Here is a 21,437-nt window from a genome sequence, read left to right on the forward strand (position 1 = left end):
AGTGCATTTTCCACCACAGAAAGGAAAGAACTATTCCAAATTATATAACATATATTCTTTTCTAGTTTATCTACAAACAGTTACTTAGAGAAAGAAAAATCCTGAGCAAACAAAAACTGCTTCTCTGTGAAGAACATTCGATTGCCAAATAAAGACAGACCTAAAATACCTTTTTATCAAATATTTCAGAGATATGCTATTCATGTTCTTTAATACTGAATGACTGCTGTCTGTATTACAAAATTCATTCAAATCTTAAATGCAAAATCAGATAAGCCCAGATGACTGTAAATAGACTCAAATGATTGTTATATTTCAAACTTTGTGGCTAGCAAAGCTTAAACATTTTAAGGTTTTTGTGAAGGAAAACACTTGATTGAAGGGAGGTAAGTGCTGAAGGACTAAAAGTAAATATAATTTATCAACATGCTCCTATGTAACACTGACTTTCTGCTGCCCACAGTTAAACCTTAGCAGAAAGATAAAAAGACAGTCAAAACAGTGCTTATTAGTTTGATCCAAAGGGCTGGCACCTGCTTTCTGTAAAACTCTGACATAAACATCTAGAGCACTGATAACTGAAGTGATCATCAAATTTGACTTTGGACTGTTGTGGTTTTTGATACATCACCACAATTAGGTCAAATGGCAAGTGCCCCTCCAGATATTATTTAAGACCTAGAGTGGCACCTGAGTAGAACCTACAACTTTCTGCAAACAAGCTGGTTAGTTTTCTAGCAAGATAAAATTCTATATTCCAAACAAGATTTTGAACCAATCCAAGTAAGTGGCAAATGATTCCATTTAAACAACCTTAACAGCTTGACCTCAGTTGCAAAGGTGTTTCTGTAAATACAAACTGAAAAGAAAAGAACAGATAAGACAAACTAATTTTACAATGTACACCTACCTATAGCTAGCCAAAGAATAGACCACAAGTTCACAAACAACATCATGTGATATGCCCCTGTTTTATGATTAGATCTCATTCTATCCTGAGTGGCCCCTGTCAATCCATCAAAGGTCAAGGACACAATCTGAAAGACAAACATGTTAATGTATCACAGAAATAATGCTATGCCCTGGCTTCTGAATCTGCTTGCATCATATGTGACAAACTATATCTAGCTCAAAAGTCATATAGGGAACAATTTATATTATTAGCCCATCTAGAAAACTTTATTAACAATTCGAGTGCAAGGCTATAACACAGAGACTTTTATCCCACTTTTTGGTGTATGTTCTCCATGACAATTTGACCTAAAACAGTGTGTATGTGAAATCCTTCATCTTCCACCTCTCAGTCATGTGGAGAAACACAAAGTTACTTACAGACAATAGGTTAAGTACTACTACAAAACCCATGAAGACTGGTTAGGTAAACTACTGTAGCATTCATTTGTGCATTGAAATACTGCTGAAAAATGGCATTCAACCCAGTCAATCTACATGTTATATAAGCTACATGTACACTGTTCTAACACTGGATTTATATTTGCTACATAGTCACTCATTGTGTTAAGCAAAATATCAAATGCAATTATCATTTCTAATGATGAAAACTCCAAGAGACACATACCAGGCAGTCAAAGCATCTAAAAATATTATTCAAATATCAGTAAAAAGCAGAAAAAAACTTCCTTACCAACAAAACTTCACCAAAACCAAATGTATGACTGGCCTCAGTTTCAGTAGGCTTCTTATCTTTGTACATAAACATGGCAACACCGATACATATCATCAATATAAACAGGAACTTTGCATGCGGGTATCGTTTTCCAGCAAACAAGATCCCTAGAACCATAACCGGAATGGGCTTCACTGATTTTCCGAGAACCTGAAATAACATTAGAACATGTTCTGTTTCAATATAATACATTTGATGCAATTTTGATTTTACAATGCACAAACACATAACAGATTATATGGTGCAGAAAAGGACAAAATTTTGGTTTCACATTTAATTTACATCGAAACAGAAACAGGGCTGATAAGATGCGTATTAGCGTAAATTACGCTTTGAAATAATGCATATACGCATGTCTGCTAATTTTTTAGCGTATAAAAACGTACATGAAATTACAGAAACGCATGCAATGACTTTTTACCAGCGTAAACAAAATCTGAATCGTCTGGATGCTTTACATAACAGAGCACGATCGGCATTCATTCTGCCACATTGAATGTACACAGGCATTAAATAGTACTCTATAAACCTAAGTTAAACTATATTATACACTCAATGTATGCGTAAATCAAATTGTTGGGAATCAGTATTGATGTTACATAAGTGTATTCTAAAGCGGTGTCGATTTAAAATATTAACTTCCTATGTGGAGTAAACAACAATACTTTCTAAGATGTATGAAGTTAACAAACGTGCAAAAAGTGATTCCCAAAACATTGTTAAAGGTATATTGAATAATCTATTGGATTTGGCAGTGAGTGTGAAGCCAAAGCAAGCCAATGGAGAAAAAGAAGCAACAACCTGAATGCTGAATTGAAACTGAACTGCAAACAAATTCATGGGTGTTGCACCCAATAAATATGTTATAAAAAACTGATATCTATCTATCTTCCATTTAGTCAAACCCCTGCTGGGGACCTAGACTTTGCACGTCAACTAGCAAGAATGTTAAACGAGTAAAAAGTAGTGGTAAAAAAAAAGAAGGAGAATGGTTTATTAAAACAGGTTAAAACATTTAAGGCGAGATGTTCTCAATCTGGCTTACAGCCTGACTGAACTCTGGAGTTGACAATATCTGAAGGCAAGGCATTCCAATGATATACTGTACGAGGGGAAAATGAAAATTTATGGTAGTTGGATTAGGGTGATACTTCTCATTTACAAATTTTCAGGAGTAAAATTACTCCTAGTCAATTTCAGGTTTTACCATTTTACTCATTCGCAAAAGTTTTGATGAGTAAATACTCATAGATAGGCCAAAAAAATTATCTGGAGCCCTGAGAAATATGAAGAATGGAATCAGATCGTTGATACCTACTGGAATCACAGAGATAAAGCAAAACTAAGGTATTATCTACACTATTTACCAGAACCAGAGTTACAGTTTGATATTCCAGTCAGACATCTTCGAGCATTCCGAGGTAGAGCGATATGTATCATATTGGGATATTGCAAAGACCTGTTGTTGAATTTGAGCAATAAATGAAGTTTAAGCAATCCAAATTCAAGTGAGCAAAGTTGCAATGCACTGTTAAAGTAAAACTGGTATGTGTTTACCTGTGTGGGGTAGGAAATGTATTGTAAAGACTGGTTACTGGCCAACATAGCTCCAAGGTAAGTCAAGGAACATGCTGCAAACATCTTATTTGGTGTAGTATCAGCATCCCTTGAAAACACTGTCATTGCTGAAATATAAAATCTTATATTAAACACTATACCATTGCCTTGTTCAAATTGCATTTAATACTACAAAAACGAAAATTGTTTCTATATGTACGTTATTTGCCACAATGAAAGAGTTGAAAATGAACTCTGTTCACATCATTTTTGAAGTAAAAGTCAAGCGGAGATTTTTTAATTACTTGTTATCAGTTTTATTTTACACTTTTTAATTTGCACAATAATTCATTTTCACATTTCAAGACAAAAATGTGTATTCCAAGAATGACATAAAACTATAGTGCCATTCATCTTATTTCTTTAATTTCAACCTGCTAAAGCATATATAGAACTGAAGATTATTTAGATACCTTGCACAAAGACCCATGCCAGGATATAAGTGAATTCTTACCTGCTTTAACATTGTATCATATGCATGCAGCATTTATGAGATGCTGTTCTAAGATCAGTGCCATGATAATACACTGTACAAAGACCCTTTCAAGAATGTAACTCAATTCTTACCGGATTAAGTGCATATAGCATTGATAATACACTGTACAAAGGCCGTACCAGAAGGTAACCCAATTCTTACCTGATTTAGTACATCTAGCATTGATAATACACTGTACAAAGACCTATTCCAAAATGTTACTCAATTCTTACCTGATTTAGTGCATATAGCACAGATAATACACTCTACAAAGATCCATTCCAGAATGTAACTCAATTCTTACCTGATTTAGTACATCTAGCACTGATAATACACTGTGAAAAGACCCCTACCAGAATGTAACTCAATTCTTACCTGATTTAGTGCATTAAATTTTAGCATTGATAATACACTACTAGTACCAGGGTGCATGTAAATTTCTTCTATATCTCAATTCTTACCTGCTTTAGCGCATAAAGCATTGATAATGCACTGTACAAACACCAGGGCCAAGGTGTATGTAAATTTCTCTTGTTTTTCTCCTGAGCCATATTTACCCTTAGTTCTGAAAAAAAAAATGAAATGGTCAATGAAAAGAAATCTTTTGAAGAAAAATATATAACTAACAGGTTGTAAATTACTTGATTTATAACAATATCCGCAAGAAATTTCAGTGTCAACCAAAATGGCTAGCTACTTTGTGGTTACTAGTGTAAGGACTTCTTTTGTTTTTGGTTAAGAATATTTCAATATAAATGTAATTTTATTAATGACAGGCAGGTAACCTAACTAGAAAATGCTTTTGTAAAAAAGCGCATGTCTCCCCCAATGCAAAGTCCTATAGGCAAGAAGTCAATAGGGGTCAGGAGCGAAAGTCAAAGAGACACTGATGGTTGGCTGCAATAGGGATCATCTACTTGGCATGTCCAGTCATCCCGCTAAATTTCAACACTCTTGGCCTAGTGGTTCTCAAGTCACTGTTCAGGCTCCTGTGACCTTGACCTTTAATGGAGTGACCCCAAAATCGATAGGGGTCATCTACTTTGCATGTACAATCATCCTATGAAGTTTCAACATTTTGGGTCAAGTGGTTCTCTAGTTATTGATTGGAAATGGTTTTCCATGTTCAGGCCCCTGTGACCTTGACCTTTGATGGAGTGACCCCAAAATCAATAGGGGTCATCTACTCTTTATGACCAATCATCCTATGAAGTTTCAACATTCTGGGTCAAGTATTGATCAGAAATGGTTTTCAATGTTCAGGCCCCTGTGACCTGGACCTTTGACGGAGTGACCCCAAAATCAATAGAGGTCATCTACTCTTCATGACCAATCATCCTATGAAGTTTCAACATTCCGGGTCAAGTGGTTCTCTAGTTATTGATCGGAAATGGTTTTCAATGTTCAGGCCCCTGTGACCTTGACCTTTGACGGAGTGACCCTAAAAACAATAGGGGTCGTCTACTCCAGCAGCCCTACAACCCTATGAAGTTTGAAGGTTCTAGGTCAAATGGTTCTCCAGTTATTGCTCGGAAATGAAGTGTGACGTACGGACGGACGGACAGACAGGGCAAAAACAATAAGTCTCCTGGGGGAGACATAATTAAGTACTGTTTCTGGATTCTGTACCAGTACTTAACTGTTCTCCACAATTAAGTGTCAATATCTCCACATGAATCAGAGGTGAAGGACAAATGATTTCAGACAAAATCGTCTTCTATCAAATCATCATGGAGAACATATACCTTGTAGAGGATCAAACTCATGGACAATACATGTATATCTATATTCTCCCTATTGATCTCTGGGGCATGCTGTTTGTTGGACTCCTTTTCTTTTGACCTTTAGCATGTTCTAGGATGGACCACGATGGACATGGTCCATCATTCAAAATAGGCAGCACGTCTTGTTATTCAAAGGGGTGTTCACTGAAAACAATGCAGACCATGATCAGCCTGCATCAATTTGCAGGCTGATCTTGGTCTGTACTGGTCGCAAAGGCAGAATCACTTGCCGTCAGCAGGCTAAAGGTTAAATTGCTCCTTTATGTTTTTGCATTGAAAAGAACCAAAAATTGGTCCCCAAAATTTAGCAGTGAGTTCATATGGCTTTCTTTTCCTTTTGCTTCTACCATTGAAACAGGAATGTTAAAAAGGTATTTTCTATCAAACTTTAGAAAAGCAAAATTAATAATGCTTTTTTTGGCCAAAATTGGTAAAAGCTTTTCAAAACAGAATCTTTTGACCCAAAATACTGATAGAAAATTGCAGTATTTAGCAACATAGGTGCATTCTAAATCATAAGAAAGTGATAAAATCACTCTCAGTTACATTTAGTTTTGTTTTTTTTTTATCACAAAATCACTAGCCAGGTAAAACACAAACTTCTACTTTGTTTGCTATTCAACTGATTGAATGTTTTGTGTTTTACAGCTGGGTAGTGAATATTTCATGTCTTTACATAAAATGTTGGTTGCATATTTATGACTGCCGCAACCTCAATTATTTATCAAGTATCAAATGCTTGTAAACAGAGGCTTGGTTTTATGTGCTTGGTTTCATGTTACATAGCCACATAAATTTCTATCTAAATACTCAAACCGAAATATCTGAGTTTATATATATGTAACTATGTTAATTTATCTTTAAACAAATTTTAACTCATAATTGCTAGCACTTAAATAATACAGGGTAATATAAAGCTTTAATTTAAGGCAGTTTATACCTTCGGTACTGCATTACAAGCGCTTTTCAATTCTGAATGGAAAATTAGTAAAAAACAACTAATTCTCATGTGTTTCAATGACATATAATGTCAGTAACTTAAGGTTCCAAAACCTTCTTAAGAAATAAAGAACTGATGACATCTTAACATTTTCTTTGTTGTTGTAGGATCTGGAGGTCAGTGCCTGAGCCGCGCCACTAGAAAACCAACATAGTGCATTTGCAACCAGCATGGACCAAGACCAGCCTGCACATTCGCGCAGTCTGTTCAGATCCATGCTGTTCACTTAAACGGTTTCTCTAATTTCAATAAGCTTTGATAACAAACAGCATGGATCCTGACCAGACTACGCGGATGCGACGGCTGGTCTGGATCCATGCTGGTCGCAAACGCACTATGTTGGTTTTCTCATGGTGCGGCTCATATGTAGACACATGAACTATCATCTCATTTTCAAATGAAGAGTTAGTCAATACAACTTCAATAGCCATCTATTCAATTTTATACTTTGTTTCAAAATCATTAACCAGAGCAGGAGTTTAATTAAGGGCCAGCGGGTGGAGATCAGAGAATTCCCCCTGATAAAGTAGTCTGAAGCCCCTTGCTACTTTTTAGCAGCTAATAGATTTCTAAATGTGAGAACCCCTGAACCACCTCTATACTTTGCAACTTCCACTTTCTACTTTTTTAATCATTAAACACCCCTGTAGGGTATAGTATTTCATTAAAGTCTGACAATTAAGACACTTTTGAAATATTAGTTATGTAATAAATATCTTATAAACTTACATTGTTTCCTGTAAAATTCCAAGTATAAAATGGCAAACAAATATTCCAAGTGCACAAACTACAAATTTCCTAAAATCCTTTTTTTCTTGTTCTTTTTCAACACTTTCTGTAACTTGTGACACAAGACCGTCTTCATCTACACTAATTTTCACATCAGCCATCGAACGTTCATGTAGTACTTATTACAAAATAATACCTTAGCTTATGTTCTTTATATGACTTCTTTCCTATGAACAGTATTCCTGTGTAATAAATATGCAGTTTAGAAGTTCAATTCAGCTTACTATTTCAGCAAATTAAAAAAACATTCCAAGTTTCTGCAAGCATGAAATTGCATCTTATTAACCCTTAGCCTGCTGCAGGCGAATTTAACAGCCTTTGCAAACAGCTTGGAACCAGATCAGACGCCGATTAAATCGGCGTCTGATCAGGTTCCAAGCTGTTTGCTACCCTGACAATATTTCTTCCAATTTTGGAGCAAATTGAATGAACTTTACAATTTTAGCAGACGACATTTCCAGCAGACGACAATTTATCTAGCATGCTAAAGGTTAAGTTTAAGACCACATGATAGGAAAGTGATCTTTATGTATACGTCATGTACTTCAGATCTATAAATTATGGAACACTAATTATATATCATCCTATCCTGAGAAATAATTAATTTGACAGGTTTTGACACGAACAGCAAAGTTGAATATTTCAATAAAATTTTATATATTAAACCATTACCCTGCTAAATTTCTAAAATGGACTTGCCCATCATTCAATTGGGGCAGTACCATTTAATATTCGAAGGGATGTTGATTGAAAATTTACTGACTGTCAATAGCAAACAGTAGCAGACCATGACCGCCCTGCATGTATGTGCAGGCTGATCTTGGTCTGCGCTGGTCGCAATTTAGGCAGAATCACTTGCCTCCAGCAGGCTAAAGGTTATACGCCCCTACACCGCATAGTACAAACAATTCCTAAATACATAATTTCGAAAACTTTCATTGAACTACATGTAACAGCTGAAAATTCCAAGTCGCTCTCCAGTAACTTCTTAAACCACTTATATAATGACCCAAACTACTAGAAATTCTGACTGACAGGACACGTTTCACAAAATGTAACAAAATATCTATAAGAATGCGTCAAGTATTGAGCTTTATGAGCTTTATTGATAAATATATGTACATGTATAATCTATTTAAAGAAGCCCACAGAATAACTGTATTCTTTTGTATTTCTATGGTGGTACTCATACATGATTTACATAAAAAAATTGAGACATACAAGTATTTAGGTACAAATTGACAGTAACATGTATTAGACCAAGACTATGTGTTTAATGTCTTCACAGGTTATTGAATTTATGTAGCAATATGCACTGGTGCATTTAGTTAAATTTTGATCACACTTATATAATACATATATATGCTGTAGTGTAAGACATGTTATTTACCTATGTTTTCAATACTATGCTGATAAGAGATTGATTAAGTGTAAAAACACATTTATTCAGGAAGCGCCTATTAAATTTGTCCACCTGACAACATGACATTGTAGTATAGCTGTATTATATTACATGTATTATCAGAATGATTTTCATGAAATTTTTGAGGCAGAATTAAATTTAGCTACACCATCAAACCTGGAGAGACAAACTGTATCAGTAAGAAGCAATAACACTTGACTGAATTTTAACAAAAAATCTGATTGATTTTCAAATACTCTTTTTACATATAATTAAAATGAAAGAACAAGAGCTGCCTGAGGACAGCAACACCAAAAAAAAAAAAAAAAAAAGCCTTGTCAAATGAATGAATTGTTCAAGTTCAAAAAGGGGGCATAATTTTGTAAAGTTTGCAAAACAGGGTTATGGAACCTCATCCTGTACAATGCATATCAGCTCATGACAATGGAAAATGGTGTTACATTTCAATCCTTCCCATTAGTGGGCACTGAGATACCAGCTTACATACAAAACCTGAACCAAAAACTGCTAAGTCGAAAATGGGGCATAATTTTGTAAAAATGCAAAGTAGAGTTAGGAACCTGTGCAATGTAAGTCAGTTTATCACAGTAAATATGTTTGTGAAGTTTCTATTCATTCCCACATGTGGTTACTGAGATACCAGCTTACATAAAAAACATAACCAAATCAGGACGGCAGCCTGACGCGCACGCTGACGCATGGGCGAGTTCAATAGCTCTATCTATTCTTTGATGATGAAAAGGTTATTATGTAACAGAAGGAATCACTGATGATTTGAAACTGATCACTGATGATTTTGTGTCCACGTGTAGCTGTGAACATCTGTCTCCAATAACATTGTGACAGTGGTACAATGCCAGTCGATAATGTGTCTGAATAGACAGATCTGACCTGAAACTGGGTGTGAAAAGTCATAAGTGTAAGCATGAACAAAATAGGTTAATATTATTGCATTTTTTGGAGGAGATGCTTACATACAAAGCTAAATTACACATTTTTTTTCTAATTTTTAGAATAAGCATACTTTTGTATATTGTACACTGCACTGGAATTCAGAGATATCAAGAATTAATAAATTGTCTCTTCGTTTATAAATTTCACAACAAAAAATGTCACAATTTCATCAGGGCATTTACTGATTTGATCTTTACACAGTTCTCCTATCAGATTTACTGAGTGGCTGAAGTAATTATGCATCCCTTTGTTATGCCTAGAGGTAATAAGTGAGTGGTTTGCACAAGATACTAGGATAATAGTCACCTAAGCATGAGTTGTCACCATTTTTTCCAAATATTTTACCCAAGATCAATTTTTGTCAGCGCAAATAACTCTTATTCAGAAAATGATTAATTCTGATTGTTTTTTCAGCCAGTGCACTTTGATGCCGTCTAAGCTAAAAATATATCTAACAAGAAACGCAGAAATGCCAAGAAACCAGGTTTTCAACACTTTTCATAAGAATAAACAAGAGTGCCAGAATGTCACAATATACGCCCGTCACAGCAAATTTCTTTACTCTAGCACCTGTATTTGCAGATGTAATTTTAATTTTTGTGGTTGTTTAGTAATCATTGTAATTCTTTTGTTTTTCTAAGTCCACAAAAAAACTCCTTACCAGGTAGAGATACCTTAAAATACACCTAAAATTAGAAAGTAACAACTATGTTGTACCACAGAAAAGTGGTCTTGGTTTTTCCCTACGGTCAATTATAAAAAAGTTACAATATAAGTTATTTATAGTAACAACTAAGGGAAGTTAATCTTAAAAAAAAAAAAAAAAAAAAAAAAAAAAAATTGTAAGTCCACACAGAAATCCTTACCAGTGTAGAGACTGGTCAAAATACACCTCAAAATTGGATGTAACATGCATGTTGTACTACAGAAAAGTGGTCTCGATTTTTCCCTACGTCTAGTAATGAAAAAGTTACAATATAAACTATTTATAGTAACAACAATGGGAAGTAATTCTAAAGAAGGGAACTGCGCAAGACACTTCGTCTCATGATGGTGTATAATTGTGCCAAGTTACATCAAAATCCCTCTATGCATGAAGAAGATATGCTCCGGACAAAGTTTTCATTCTTGTATCCTCTAAGTGTGACCTTGACCTTAGACCTAGGGACCTGGTTCTTGCGCATGACACTCCGTCTCATGATGGTGAACAATTGTGCCAACTTTCATCAAAATCCCTCCATGCATGTAGAAGATATGCTAACCCTAACCTAACCCTAACCCTATTTTTAGTAACAATGACCTTGACCTTGATCCCAGAAACCCCAAAATCAATCCCAAGCTACAACTTTATATAAGTTTTCTATATACCAAGTTTCATCATGATAGCACATTCCTAAGTTAAGTTATTGACCGGAAACCCTTTTTCTATTTTAAGTAACAGTGACCTTGACCTTGACCCCAGAAACCAAAATCAATCCCAGCCTTTGTCTTGATATAAGCTACAAACATACCAAGTTTTATTCAAATATCTTTACCGAAACAAAAGTTATTGACCGGAAACCCTTTTTTCTATTTTAAGTAACAGTGACCTTGACCTTGACCCCAGAAACCCCAAAATCAATCCCAGCCTTTGTCTTGATATAAGCTACATACATACCAAGTTTTATTCAAATACCTTTACCGAAACAAAAATTATTGACCGGAAACACCAGCTTGACGCCGCCGCCACCGCCGCCGCCCGCCCGACCGACATCTACCCCAATCTAATAACTCAGGTTTTAACGAAAACCTGGTTAAAAATATGCTGTGCCTACTTAAAGATTGTACAGTAAAACCTGCTTTAGCGATCAAAACTGTTGAGCAGCCAACCTGTATTAAGCAGCCAGTGTCTCATTCCCCCATGCGGTCATTCGTTCTATAAATTACCTGCATTAAGCAGCCACCTGCTGTAAGCAGGTACTTTTTTCCACTCCCTTGGCTGGCTGCTTAAGACAGGTTTTATTGTATTTTCAATTCCACTGCCTATTACATGCAAAACTTTTATGACGCAAACACAAGGGGCTCTTTGATTTGAAAAGTACAAAAAAAGAAGAAGAAAAATCTTACAAGGTATAGATATGTCAAAATACACCTAAAAATTGGGATGTACCATCTATGTTGTACCACAGAAAAGTGATCTCGGTTTTTCCGTACGGCCAATAATAAAAAAGTTACTAAAAATAAGCTATTTATAGTAACGTAAAAGGGAAGTAATTAAAAAAAAATACATATTGTAAGTGAACAAAAGAAGGATCTGCCAAATAAATCTGTTGACATAAATGAAATTTCAGATCAGTATCTTCATTAGTTATGGCGATATAGAAATTTTAAATTGAAATAAAGGGAGATAATTTGACATAAAATCAGTCCATAGTTATCTACCCTGATTGTCTCAGTCCAACTAATAACAATAATGAAATTTCAAATAAGTCCTATTAAGTACTTACTGATATAAATCCATTTTGATTACAATCAGGGGAGGTAATCAGATTTAAAATAACTCTGGAACCTACGATTGGATCTGATTTGTCATGGAATCCAAGATTTATTGTTGCTGAAGGTATTTTGGAAGTTTGTATAAAAAAAAAAAAACTATAAATGAAGTCTCTATATGGCTGCAAAAGCCAAAATAGCAAATTTTGGACATTTAAGGGGCCATAACTCTGGAACCCATGAAGGAATCTGGCCAGTTGAAGAAAGGAAGCAAGATCTTATGGTGATACAAGCTGTGTGCATGTTCAGTTAAAATCAAATCATAAATGAAGCTGCTATTGTGCAGACAAGGTCAAAATAGCTAATTTTAGCCCTTTCATGGGCCATAACTCTGGAACCCATTATGGGATCTGGCCGGTTCAAGAAAGGAACCAAGATCTTATTATGACACAAGTATTGTGCAAGTTTGATTGAATTCAAATCATAAATGAAGCTGCTATTGTGCAGACAAGGTCAAAATAGCTAATTCTGGCCCTTTCAGGGGCCATCACTCTGGAACCCATAAAGGAATCTCGCCAGTTCAAGAAAGGAACCGAGATCTTATGGTGATACAAGTTGTGTGCCAGTTTGGTTAAAATAAAATCATAAATGAAGCCGCTATTGTGCAGACAAGGTCAAAATAGCTAATTTTGACCCTTTCAGGGGCCATAACTCTGGAACCCATAATGGGATCTGGCCAGTTCAAGAAAGGAATCGTGATCTTATGGTGATACAAGTTGTGTGCAAGTTTGGTTAAAATAAAATCATAAATGAAACCTCTATAGTGCAGACAAGAAATTGTTGACGCACAAAAATAGCAAATTCTGGCCCTTTAAGGGGCAATAACTCTAGAACCCATGATGGGATCTGGCCAGTTTTTGAAAGGAATTGAGATATCATGCCAATACATGTTTTGTACAAGTTTGATCAAAATTGCTTGCAAAATGTGGTCTCTATCTTGTTCACAAGAAATTGTGGACGGACGGACTACGGATGAAGGGTGATCACAAAAGCTCACCCTGTCACTATGTGACAGATGAGCTAAAAAGGGCCATAGTGCTGACAAAATGCAGGTTAGAGATATGGTTGTTGAACTACATAGTTCCCTAATGATGAAAAACATGTGTGCAAAGTTTCAAAGCTGTAGCTCTTACAGTTTTTGAGAAAAAGTGGACCTAAACAAAAAATTCTAACCAATGCAGACACCGACAATCATGTGATGGCAATACCTCGTACATTTTTTTAAAAAAATCAGACAAGCTAAAAATACTCTAATAGAATTTATTATAACATTGACCTGATCAAAAAGGAAAATGTTCACTGAAGATCCTCAACTGACTGTTTCAACATCTGGTAGAGATGTATTGATTATCCACAATTGCTAAAGACAATGGCTTTTGATCAAGGTATTGGTGTTTTACACCTTATGTTACAATGACTGATCCTTACAGAATGGGTCTATGCAACTGAAACGTTCAACAAACTCTTTACAGTATTGTAAACTGATTTGATATTCACCGGGATTTTATTTTCACTGAATAATGTTCACAAACAGAGCAAATGCTTGTCAAAAACAAGCAACTTTATTAATTTAACAATGCTTGTCAATAACAAGCAACATTATTTAACAATGCCTGTCAATAACAAGCAAAATTATTTAACAGTGCCTGTCAGTAAAAAGAACACTATATAACAGTGCTTGTCAATAACATTTGTATTTAACAATGTTTGCCAATAACAAGCAGCACTATTTAAAGGTGCTTGTCAATAACAAGCAACACTATTTAACAGTGCCTGTCAATAACAAGAAACACTGTCTAACAGTGCTTACAAATCAATAACAAGCAACACTATTTAAAGGTGCTTGTCAATAACAAGCAACACTATTTAACAGTGCCTGTCAATAGCAAGCAACACTGTTTAACAGTGCTTGCCAATAACAAGAAACACTGTTTAACAGTGCTTACAAATCAATAACAAGCAACATCATTTAACAGAATAGAAAGGTAGGAATCACTATAAACTCTCAACAACATGAAGATGGCTACAGCTTTTCAATAAAATCTAAGTGATGCAAAAACAAGAGGACCATGATGGTCCTGAATCGCTCACCTGTCCCAACATGACCCAGTTTTGAACTGAGTATGACGTCATTTTTTTTCTATTATTTGACATAGTGACCTAGTTTTTGAGCTCATGTGACCCAGTTTTGAACCTGACCTAGATATCATCAAGATGAACATTCAGACCAACTTTCATACAGATCCCATGAAAAATATGGCCTCTAGAGAGGTCACAAGGCTTTTTCATTATTTGACCTACTGACCTAGTTATTGACGGCACGTGACCCAGTTTCAGATTTGACCTAGATATCATCAAGATGAACATTCTGACCAATTTTCATGAATCCATTCAAAAGTATGGCCTCTAGAGAGGTCACAAGCTTTTTCTATTTTTAGACCTAATGACCAAGTTTTTGATCGCAGCTGACCCAGTTTCGAAATTATTCTAGATATCATCAAGATGAACATTCAGACCAACTTTCATACAGATCCCATGAAAAATATGGCCTCTAGAGAGGTCACAAGGTTTTTCTATTATTTGACCTACTGACCTAGTTTTTGAAGGCACATGACCCAGTTTCAAACTTGAACTAGATATCATCAACGTGAACATTCTGACCAGTTTTCATGAAGATCTTGTGAAAAATATGGCCTCTAGAGAGGTCACAAGGTTTTTCTATTTTTAGACCTACTGACCTAGTTTTTAACCACAGTTGACCCAGTTTCGAACTTGGCCTAGATATCATCAAGATGAACATTCAGACCAACCTTCATATAGTTCCCATGAAAAATATGGCTTCTAGAGAGGTCACAAGGTTTTTTATTATTTGACCTACTGACCTAGTTATTGACGGCACGTGACCCAGTTTCAAACTTGACCTAGATATCATCAAGGTGAACATTCTGACCAATTTTCATGAAGATCCATTCAAAAGTATGACCTCTAGAGAGGTCACAAGGTTTTTCTATTTTTAGACCTAATGACCTAGTTTTTGACCGCAGCTGACCCAGTTTCGAACTTGACCTAGATATCATCAAGATGAACATTCAGACCAACTTTCATACAGATCCCATGAAAAATATGGCCTCTAGAGAGGTTACAAGGTTTTTCTATTATTTGACCTACTGACCTAGTTTTTGAAGGCACGTGACCCAGTTTCGAACTTGACCTAGATATCATCAAGATGAACATTCTGACCAATTTTCATGAAGATCTTTTGAAAAATATGGCCTCTAGAGCGGTCACAAGGTTTTTCTATTTTTAGACCTACTGACCTAGTTTTTGACCCACGTGACCCAGTTTCGAACTTGACCTAGATATCATCAAGATGAACATTCTGACCAATTTTCATGAAGATCTTTTGAAAAATATGGCCTCTAGAGCGGTCACAAGGTTTTTCTATTTTTAGATCTACTGACCTAGTTTTTGACCGCATGTGACCCAGTTTCGAACTTGACCTAGATATCATCAAGATGAACATTCTGACCAACTTTCATAAAGATCCCATGAAAAATGTGACCTCTAGAGAGGTCACAAGCAAAAGTTTACGCACGGACGCACGGACGCACGGACGGACGGACGACGGACGCTGCGCGATCACAAAAGCTCACACTGTCACTTTGTGACATGTGAGCTAAAAATAACTAATCTACAAGTAATTTGGGATAATGTGTCAGCTGAGCTAATGACACATTTTATCTTATTATGTCTATAATGGATGTAAACAGCTACTGTTTGGACACAAAGATTCTTCAGTAAAAGAAATATATTCAAGCATATACATGATATAGAAAATGTTTTTCTATCCACTTGATCAGCTGACAAATTATCCTAGTGACTAATATATTCATCATTTTAAAATAGTATATTTAAACACGGAGTTTTCTATAATAAATATCAGTCCTAACCAAAGTGACCAGTCTAATGATCAACTGTTTCCAAATGTTTAAAAACAAGAGGACCATGATGGTCCTGAATCGCTCACCTCTTCCCACATGACCCAGTTTTGAGTATGACGTCGTTTTTTCTATTATTTGACATAGTGACCTAGTTTTTGAGCTCATGTGACCCAGTTTTGAACTTGACCTAGATATTATCAAGATAAAAATTCTGACCAATTTTCATGAAGATCCATTGAAAAAATATGGTCTCTAGAGAGGTCACAAGGTTTTTCTATTATTTGACCTATTGACCTAGTTTTCGAAGGTACGTGACCCTGTTTTGAACTTTACCTAGATATCATCAAGGTGAACATTCTCACTAATTTTCATGAAGATCTCATGAAAAATATGGCCTCTAGAGAGGTCACAAGGTTTTTCTATTTTTATACCTACTGGCCTAGTTCTTGACCGCACGTGACCCAGTTTCAAAACTGACCTAGATATCATCAAGGTGAACATTCAGATCAATTTTCATGAAGATCCATTGAAAAATATGGCCTCTAGAGAGGTCAAAAGATATTAATAATTTTAGACCTACTGACCTAGTTTTTGACCGCAGTTGACCCAGTTTCGAACTTGACCTAGATATCATCAAGATGAACATTCAGACCAACTTTCATACAGATCCCATTAAAAGTATGGCCTCTAGAGAGGTCACAAGGTTTTTTTTATTATTTGACCTACTGACCTTGTTTTTGAAGGCACGTGACCCAGTTTCGAACTTGATCTAGATATCATCAAGGTGAACGTTTTGACCAATTTTCATGAAGATCTTGTAAAATATATGGCCTCTAGAGAGGTCACAAGGTTTTTCTATTTTTAGACCTACTGACCTAGTTTTTGATGGCACGTGACCCAGTTTCGAACTTGACCTAGATATCATCAAGATGAACATTCTGACCAATTTTCATGAAGATCTTTTGAAAAATATGGCCTCTAGAGCGGTCACAAGGTTTTTCTATTTTTAGATCTACTGACCTAGTTTTTGACCGCATGTGACCCAGTTTCGAACTTGACCTAGATATCATCAAGATGAACATTCTGACCAACTTTCATAAAGATCCCATGAAAAATGTGACCTCTAGAGAGGTCACAAGCAAAAGTTTACGCACGGACGCACGGACGGACGGACGACGGACGCTGCGCGATCACAAAAGCTCACACTGTCACTTTGTGACATGTGAGCTAAAAATAACTAATCTACAAGTAATTTGGGATAATGTGTCAGCTGAGCTAATGACACATTTTATCTTATTATGTCTATAATGGATGTAAACAGCTACTGTTTGGACACAAAGATTCTTCAGTAAAAGAAATATATTCAAGCATATACATGATATAGAAAATGTTTTTCTATCCACTTGATCAGCTGACAAATTATCCTAGTGACTAATATATTCATCATTTTAAAATAGTATATTTAAACACGGAGTTTTCTATAATAAATATCAGTCCTAACCAAAGTGACCAGTCTAATGATCAACTGTTTCCAAATGTTTAAAAACAAGAGGACCATGATGGTCCTGAATCGCTCACCTCTTCCCACATGACCCAGTTTTGAGTATGACGTCGTTTTTTCTATTATTTGACATAGTGACCTAGTTTTTGAGCTCATGTGACCCAGTTTTGAACTTGACCTAGATATTATCAAGATAAAAATTCTGACCAATTTTCATGAAGATCCATTGAAAAATATGGTCTCTAGAGAGGTCACAAGGTTTTTCTATTATTTGACCTATTGACCTAGTTTTCGAAGGTACGTGACCCTGTTTTGAACTTTACCTAGATATCATCAAGGTGAACATTCTCACTAATTTTCATGAAGATCTCATGAAAAATATGGCCTCTAGAGAGGTCACAAGGTTTTTCTATTTTTATACCTACTGGCCTAGTTCTTGACCGCACGTGACCCAGTTTCAAAACTGACCTAGATATCATCAAGGTGAACATTCAGATCAATTTTCATGAAGATCCATTGAAAAATATGGCCTCTAGAGAGGTCAAAAGATATTAATAATTTTAGACCTACTGACCTAGTTTTTGACCGCAGTTGACCCAGTTTCGAACTTGACCTAGATATCATCAAGATGAACATTCAGACCAACTTTCATACAGATCCCATTAAAAGTATGGCCTCTAGAGAGGTCACAAGGTTTTTTTTATTATTTGACCTACTGACCTTGTTTTTTAAGGCACGTGACCCAGTTTCAAACTTGACCTAGATATCATCAAGGTGAACATTCTGACCAATTTTCATGAAGATCCATTCAAGGGTATGGCCTCTAGAGAGGTCACAAGGTTTTTCTATTTCAAGACCTACTGACCCAGTTTCAAACTTGACCTATATATCATCAAGATAAACATTCAGACCAACTTTCATACAGATCCCATGAAAAATATGGCCTCTAGAGAGGTCACAACGTTTTTTCATTATTTGACCTACTGACCTACTATTTGAAGGCACGTGACCCACTTTTAAACTTGACCTAGATATCATCAAGATAAACAATCTGACCAATTTTTATGGAGATCCATTCACAAGTATGGCCTCTAGAGAGGTCACAAGGTTTTTCTATTTTTAGACCTACTGACCTAGTTTTTGACGGCACGTGACCCACTTTCAAACTTGATCTAGATATCATCAAGATGAACATTCAGACTAACTTTCATACAGATCCCATGAAAAATATGGCCTCTAGAGAGGTCACAATGTTTTTCTATTATTTGACCTACTGACCTAGTTTTTGATGGCACGTGACCCACTTTCGAACTTGACCTAGATATCATCAAGGTAAACATTCTGATCAATTTTCATGAAGAGCTCATGAAATATATGGCCTCTAGAGAGGTCACAAGGTTTTTCTATTTTTAGATCTACTGACCTAGTTTTTGACCACACGTGACTCAGTTTCGAACTTTACCTAGATATCATCAAGATGAACATTCAGACTAACTTTCATACAGATCCCCTCAAAAATATGGCCTTTAGAGAGGTCACAAGGTTTTTCTATTATTTGACCTACTGACCTAGTTTTTGAAGGCACGTGACCCAGTTTCGAACTTGATCTAGATATCATCAAGGTGAACGTTTTGACCAATTTTCATGAAGATCTTGTAAAATATATGGCCTCTAGAGAGGTCACAAGGTTTTTCTATTTTTAGACCTACTGACCTAGTTTTTGATGGCACGTGACCCAGTTTCGAACTTGACCTAGATATCATCAAGGTGAACATTCTGACCAATTTTCATGAAGATCTTGTGAAATATATGGCCTCTAGAGAGGTCACAAGGTTTTTCTATTTTTAGACCTACTGACCTAGTTTTTGATGGCACGTGACCCAGTTTTGAACTTGACCTAGATATCATCAAGATGAACATTCTGACCAACTTTCATAAAGATCCCACAAAAAATGTGACCTCTAGAGTGGTCACAAGCAAAAGTTTACAGACGCACGCACGGACGACGGACGCTGCGTGATCACAAAAGCTCACCTTGTCACTATGTGACAGGTGAGCTAAAAATATGAATAATATTTTATAAAATAAAGGTAGTACCGTACATTTTTCATGCAGAATGTTTTTCCTTAAATAAATACATGTACCAATTATTCTGCTGTAAGAGCTTTTTTCAAGTGCTCACTTCATGTGCCTGTATCATTATATGTGTAAATCACAGTATATAAAGACAATTACTTAAATTTTCTGTTTATGTCAGCTTAAAGCATGCAAGTTCAACCTTAAACCTGCTGGCGGCAAGTGATTCAGCCTTTGCTACCAGTACAGACTGTACTGAGTACAGACCAAGATCTGCCTGCACATCCATGTAGGCTGATCATGGTCTGCTTTGTTCGCATTCAGTCAATAAATTTTCAATATCAAATGTACATGTAGGACATAGGGAAATTTGACTAGGTTACATGAACATAGTACACCAGTCCATGAAAACTTGTAAGTGTCACTGACTGCCAATTACGTAAATGAAATTCAGTTGAAAGATCATGTTAACTTGAACATATATATCAAACAACTCAAAACTCACTTTAAAAAGTTGAATAAAATTTAATGCCACTAGAAACTCCCTTAGTTGGTTTCAGTGGGGAGAAAAGCCAACGAAAACCAGATCACAAGTCACGTACCATGATACAAAGCATAAACTAAGAAAACTTGAGAATGAAAAGCAGAATTTATACCTATTCGTTACAGATTTGATATTCTGTTTATATACATACTTTGTTAAAGAACATTTAACTAGGTATAATACATCAAAAATGTATTACATATTATAGACTTACATAGCAAAAACAATCAAACAAAATCAAAGTAATTGAGTAACATATTTCACATTAACAATTTAGTTTAAAAAAAAATTGTACTCTTATTTGAACAAGCTGTAACTCCACACAACACAATATTAGGAATAATTTTTTCCCAAACAAAACACTCAAGTAAACTTCCACATCAGCAATATAATTCAGAAAACATTTTGCACTGCTCAAAGAAGACACCATATGGTTACCGGCTTTCTACTATAATACAGTTGTAAATAATACAGACTTGTATTGGGAATACATTGTATATTCAATAGAAAAATGGGTTTGTCCAAGGGAGGTAATCCATTGTTAAACATTTAGATTAAAGTATAAGGTGTAATTTTCCCTAACAAGAACAGCTTTGTTAACAACAGAATGGTGAGGATTGAATTTAAAATGCTTTGGATACCAGTATTTGAATTAAAACAAGAGCTGTTTGTTGACAGCACGCTCGACTATTCGAAGAGGTGGAAGTATGGGGTCAAAATATTACCGGAGATTTTCAGACAAAAAAAAAAAAAATAGATAAGACAAACAATGTACCTTTATTTGTGGATTTGGATAAGTCCTGCATTATATCAGTATAAATTATGGCAATGTAAGGCCATGATGGTAAGCAAGTGTTCAGAGTTTCAAACAGTTTAGACAAATATGAAATGGTATGTAAAAATTAACTAATTTCTATGTCAAAAAAGGCCATCACTGAGCTACAAAATGTAAAGTCCTGTCCTAGTTATGTAGTCTTGCCTACATATGTAGACTATTATGTAGACTATACTGGTAAAGAAGTGGTCAAAGTTTCAAAGCTATATGACAAACATGTTAGGCATAATATGGACTGGTATGAAAAATTTAACTGATTTCCAAGTCCAAAAAGGACCA

General features: G+C 35.5%; 1 protein-coding gene across 3 annotated transcripts in view; it reads right to left on the bottom strand.

Annotated features, from left to right (window-relative positions):
- Nucleotides 1–21,437, bottom strand: part of LOC123559679 (solute carrier family 35 member B1-like) — a 37,141-nt gene that overhangs the window by 9,668 nt on the left and 6,036 nt on the right. Inside the window, exons 1-6 of one of the 3 annotated variants that reach the window (XM_045351695.2) lie at nt 20,619–20,756; nt 7,293–7,534; nt 4,241–4,344; nt 3,245–3,372; nt 1,646–1,837; nt 911–1,037 (exon numbers count right to left, since the gene is read on the bottom strand). In XM_045351695.2, the coding sequence (XP_045207630.2) occupies nt 911–1,037; nt 1,646–1,837; nt 3,245–3,372; nt 4,241–4,344; nt 7,293–7,453 (712 nt within the window). In that variant the 5' untranslated portion in view covers nt 7,454–7,534; nt 20,619–20,756. Of the gene's footprint in view, nt 1–910; nt 1,038–1,645; nt 1,838–3,244; nt 3,373–4,240; nt 4,345–7,292; nt 7,535–20,618; nt 20,757–21,437 lie in introns of those variants that run through there. The other 2 variants (XM_045351696.2, XM_053552509.1) reach the window with 2 other exon arrangements.

The sequence above is a fragment of the Mercenaria mercenaria genome, chromosome 10, assembly GCF_021730395.1.
Source record: "Mercenaria mercenaria strain notata chromosome 10, MADL_Memer_1, whole genome shotgun sequence".
Lineage (NCBI taxonomy): Eukaryota > Metazoa > Mollusca > Bivalvia > Venerida > Veneridae > Mercenaria > Mercenaria mercenaria.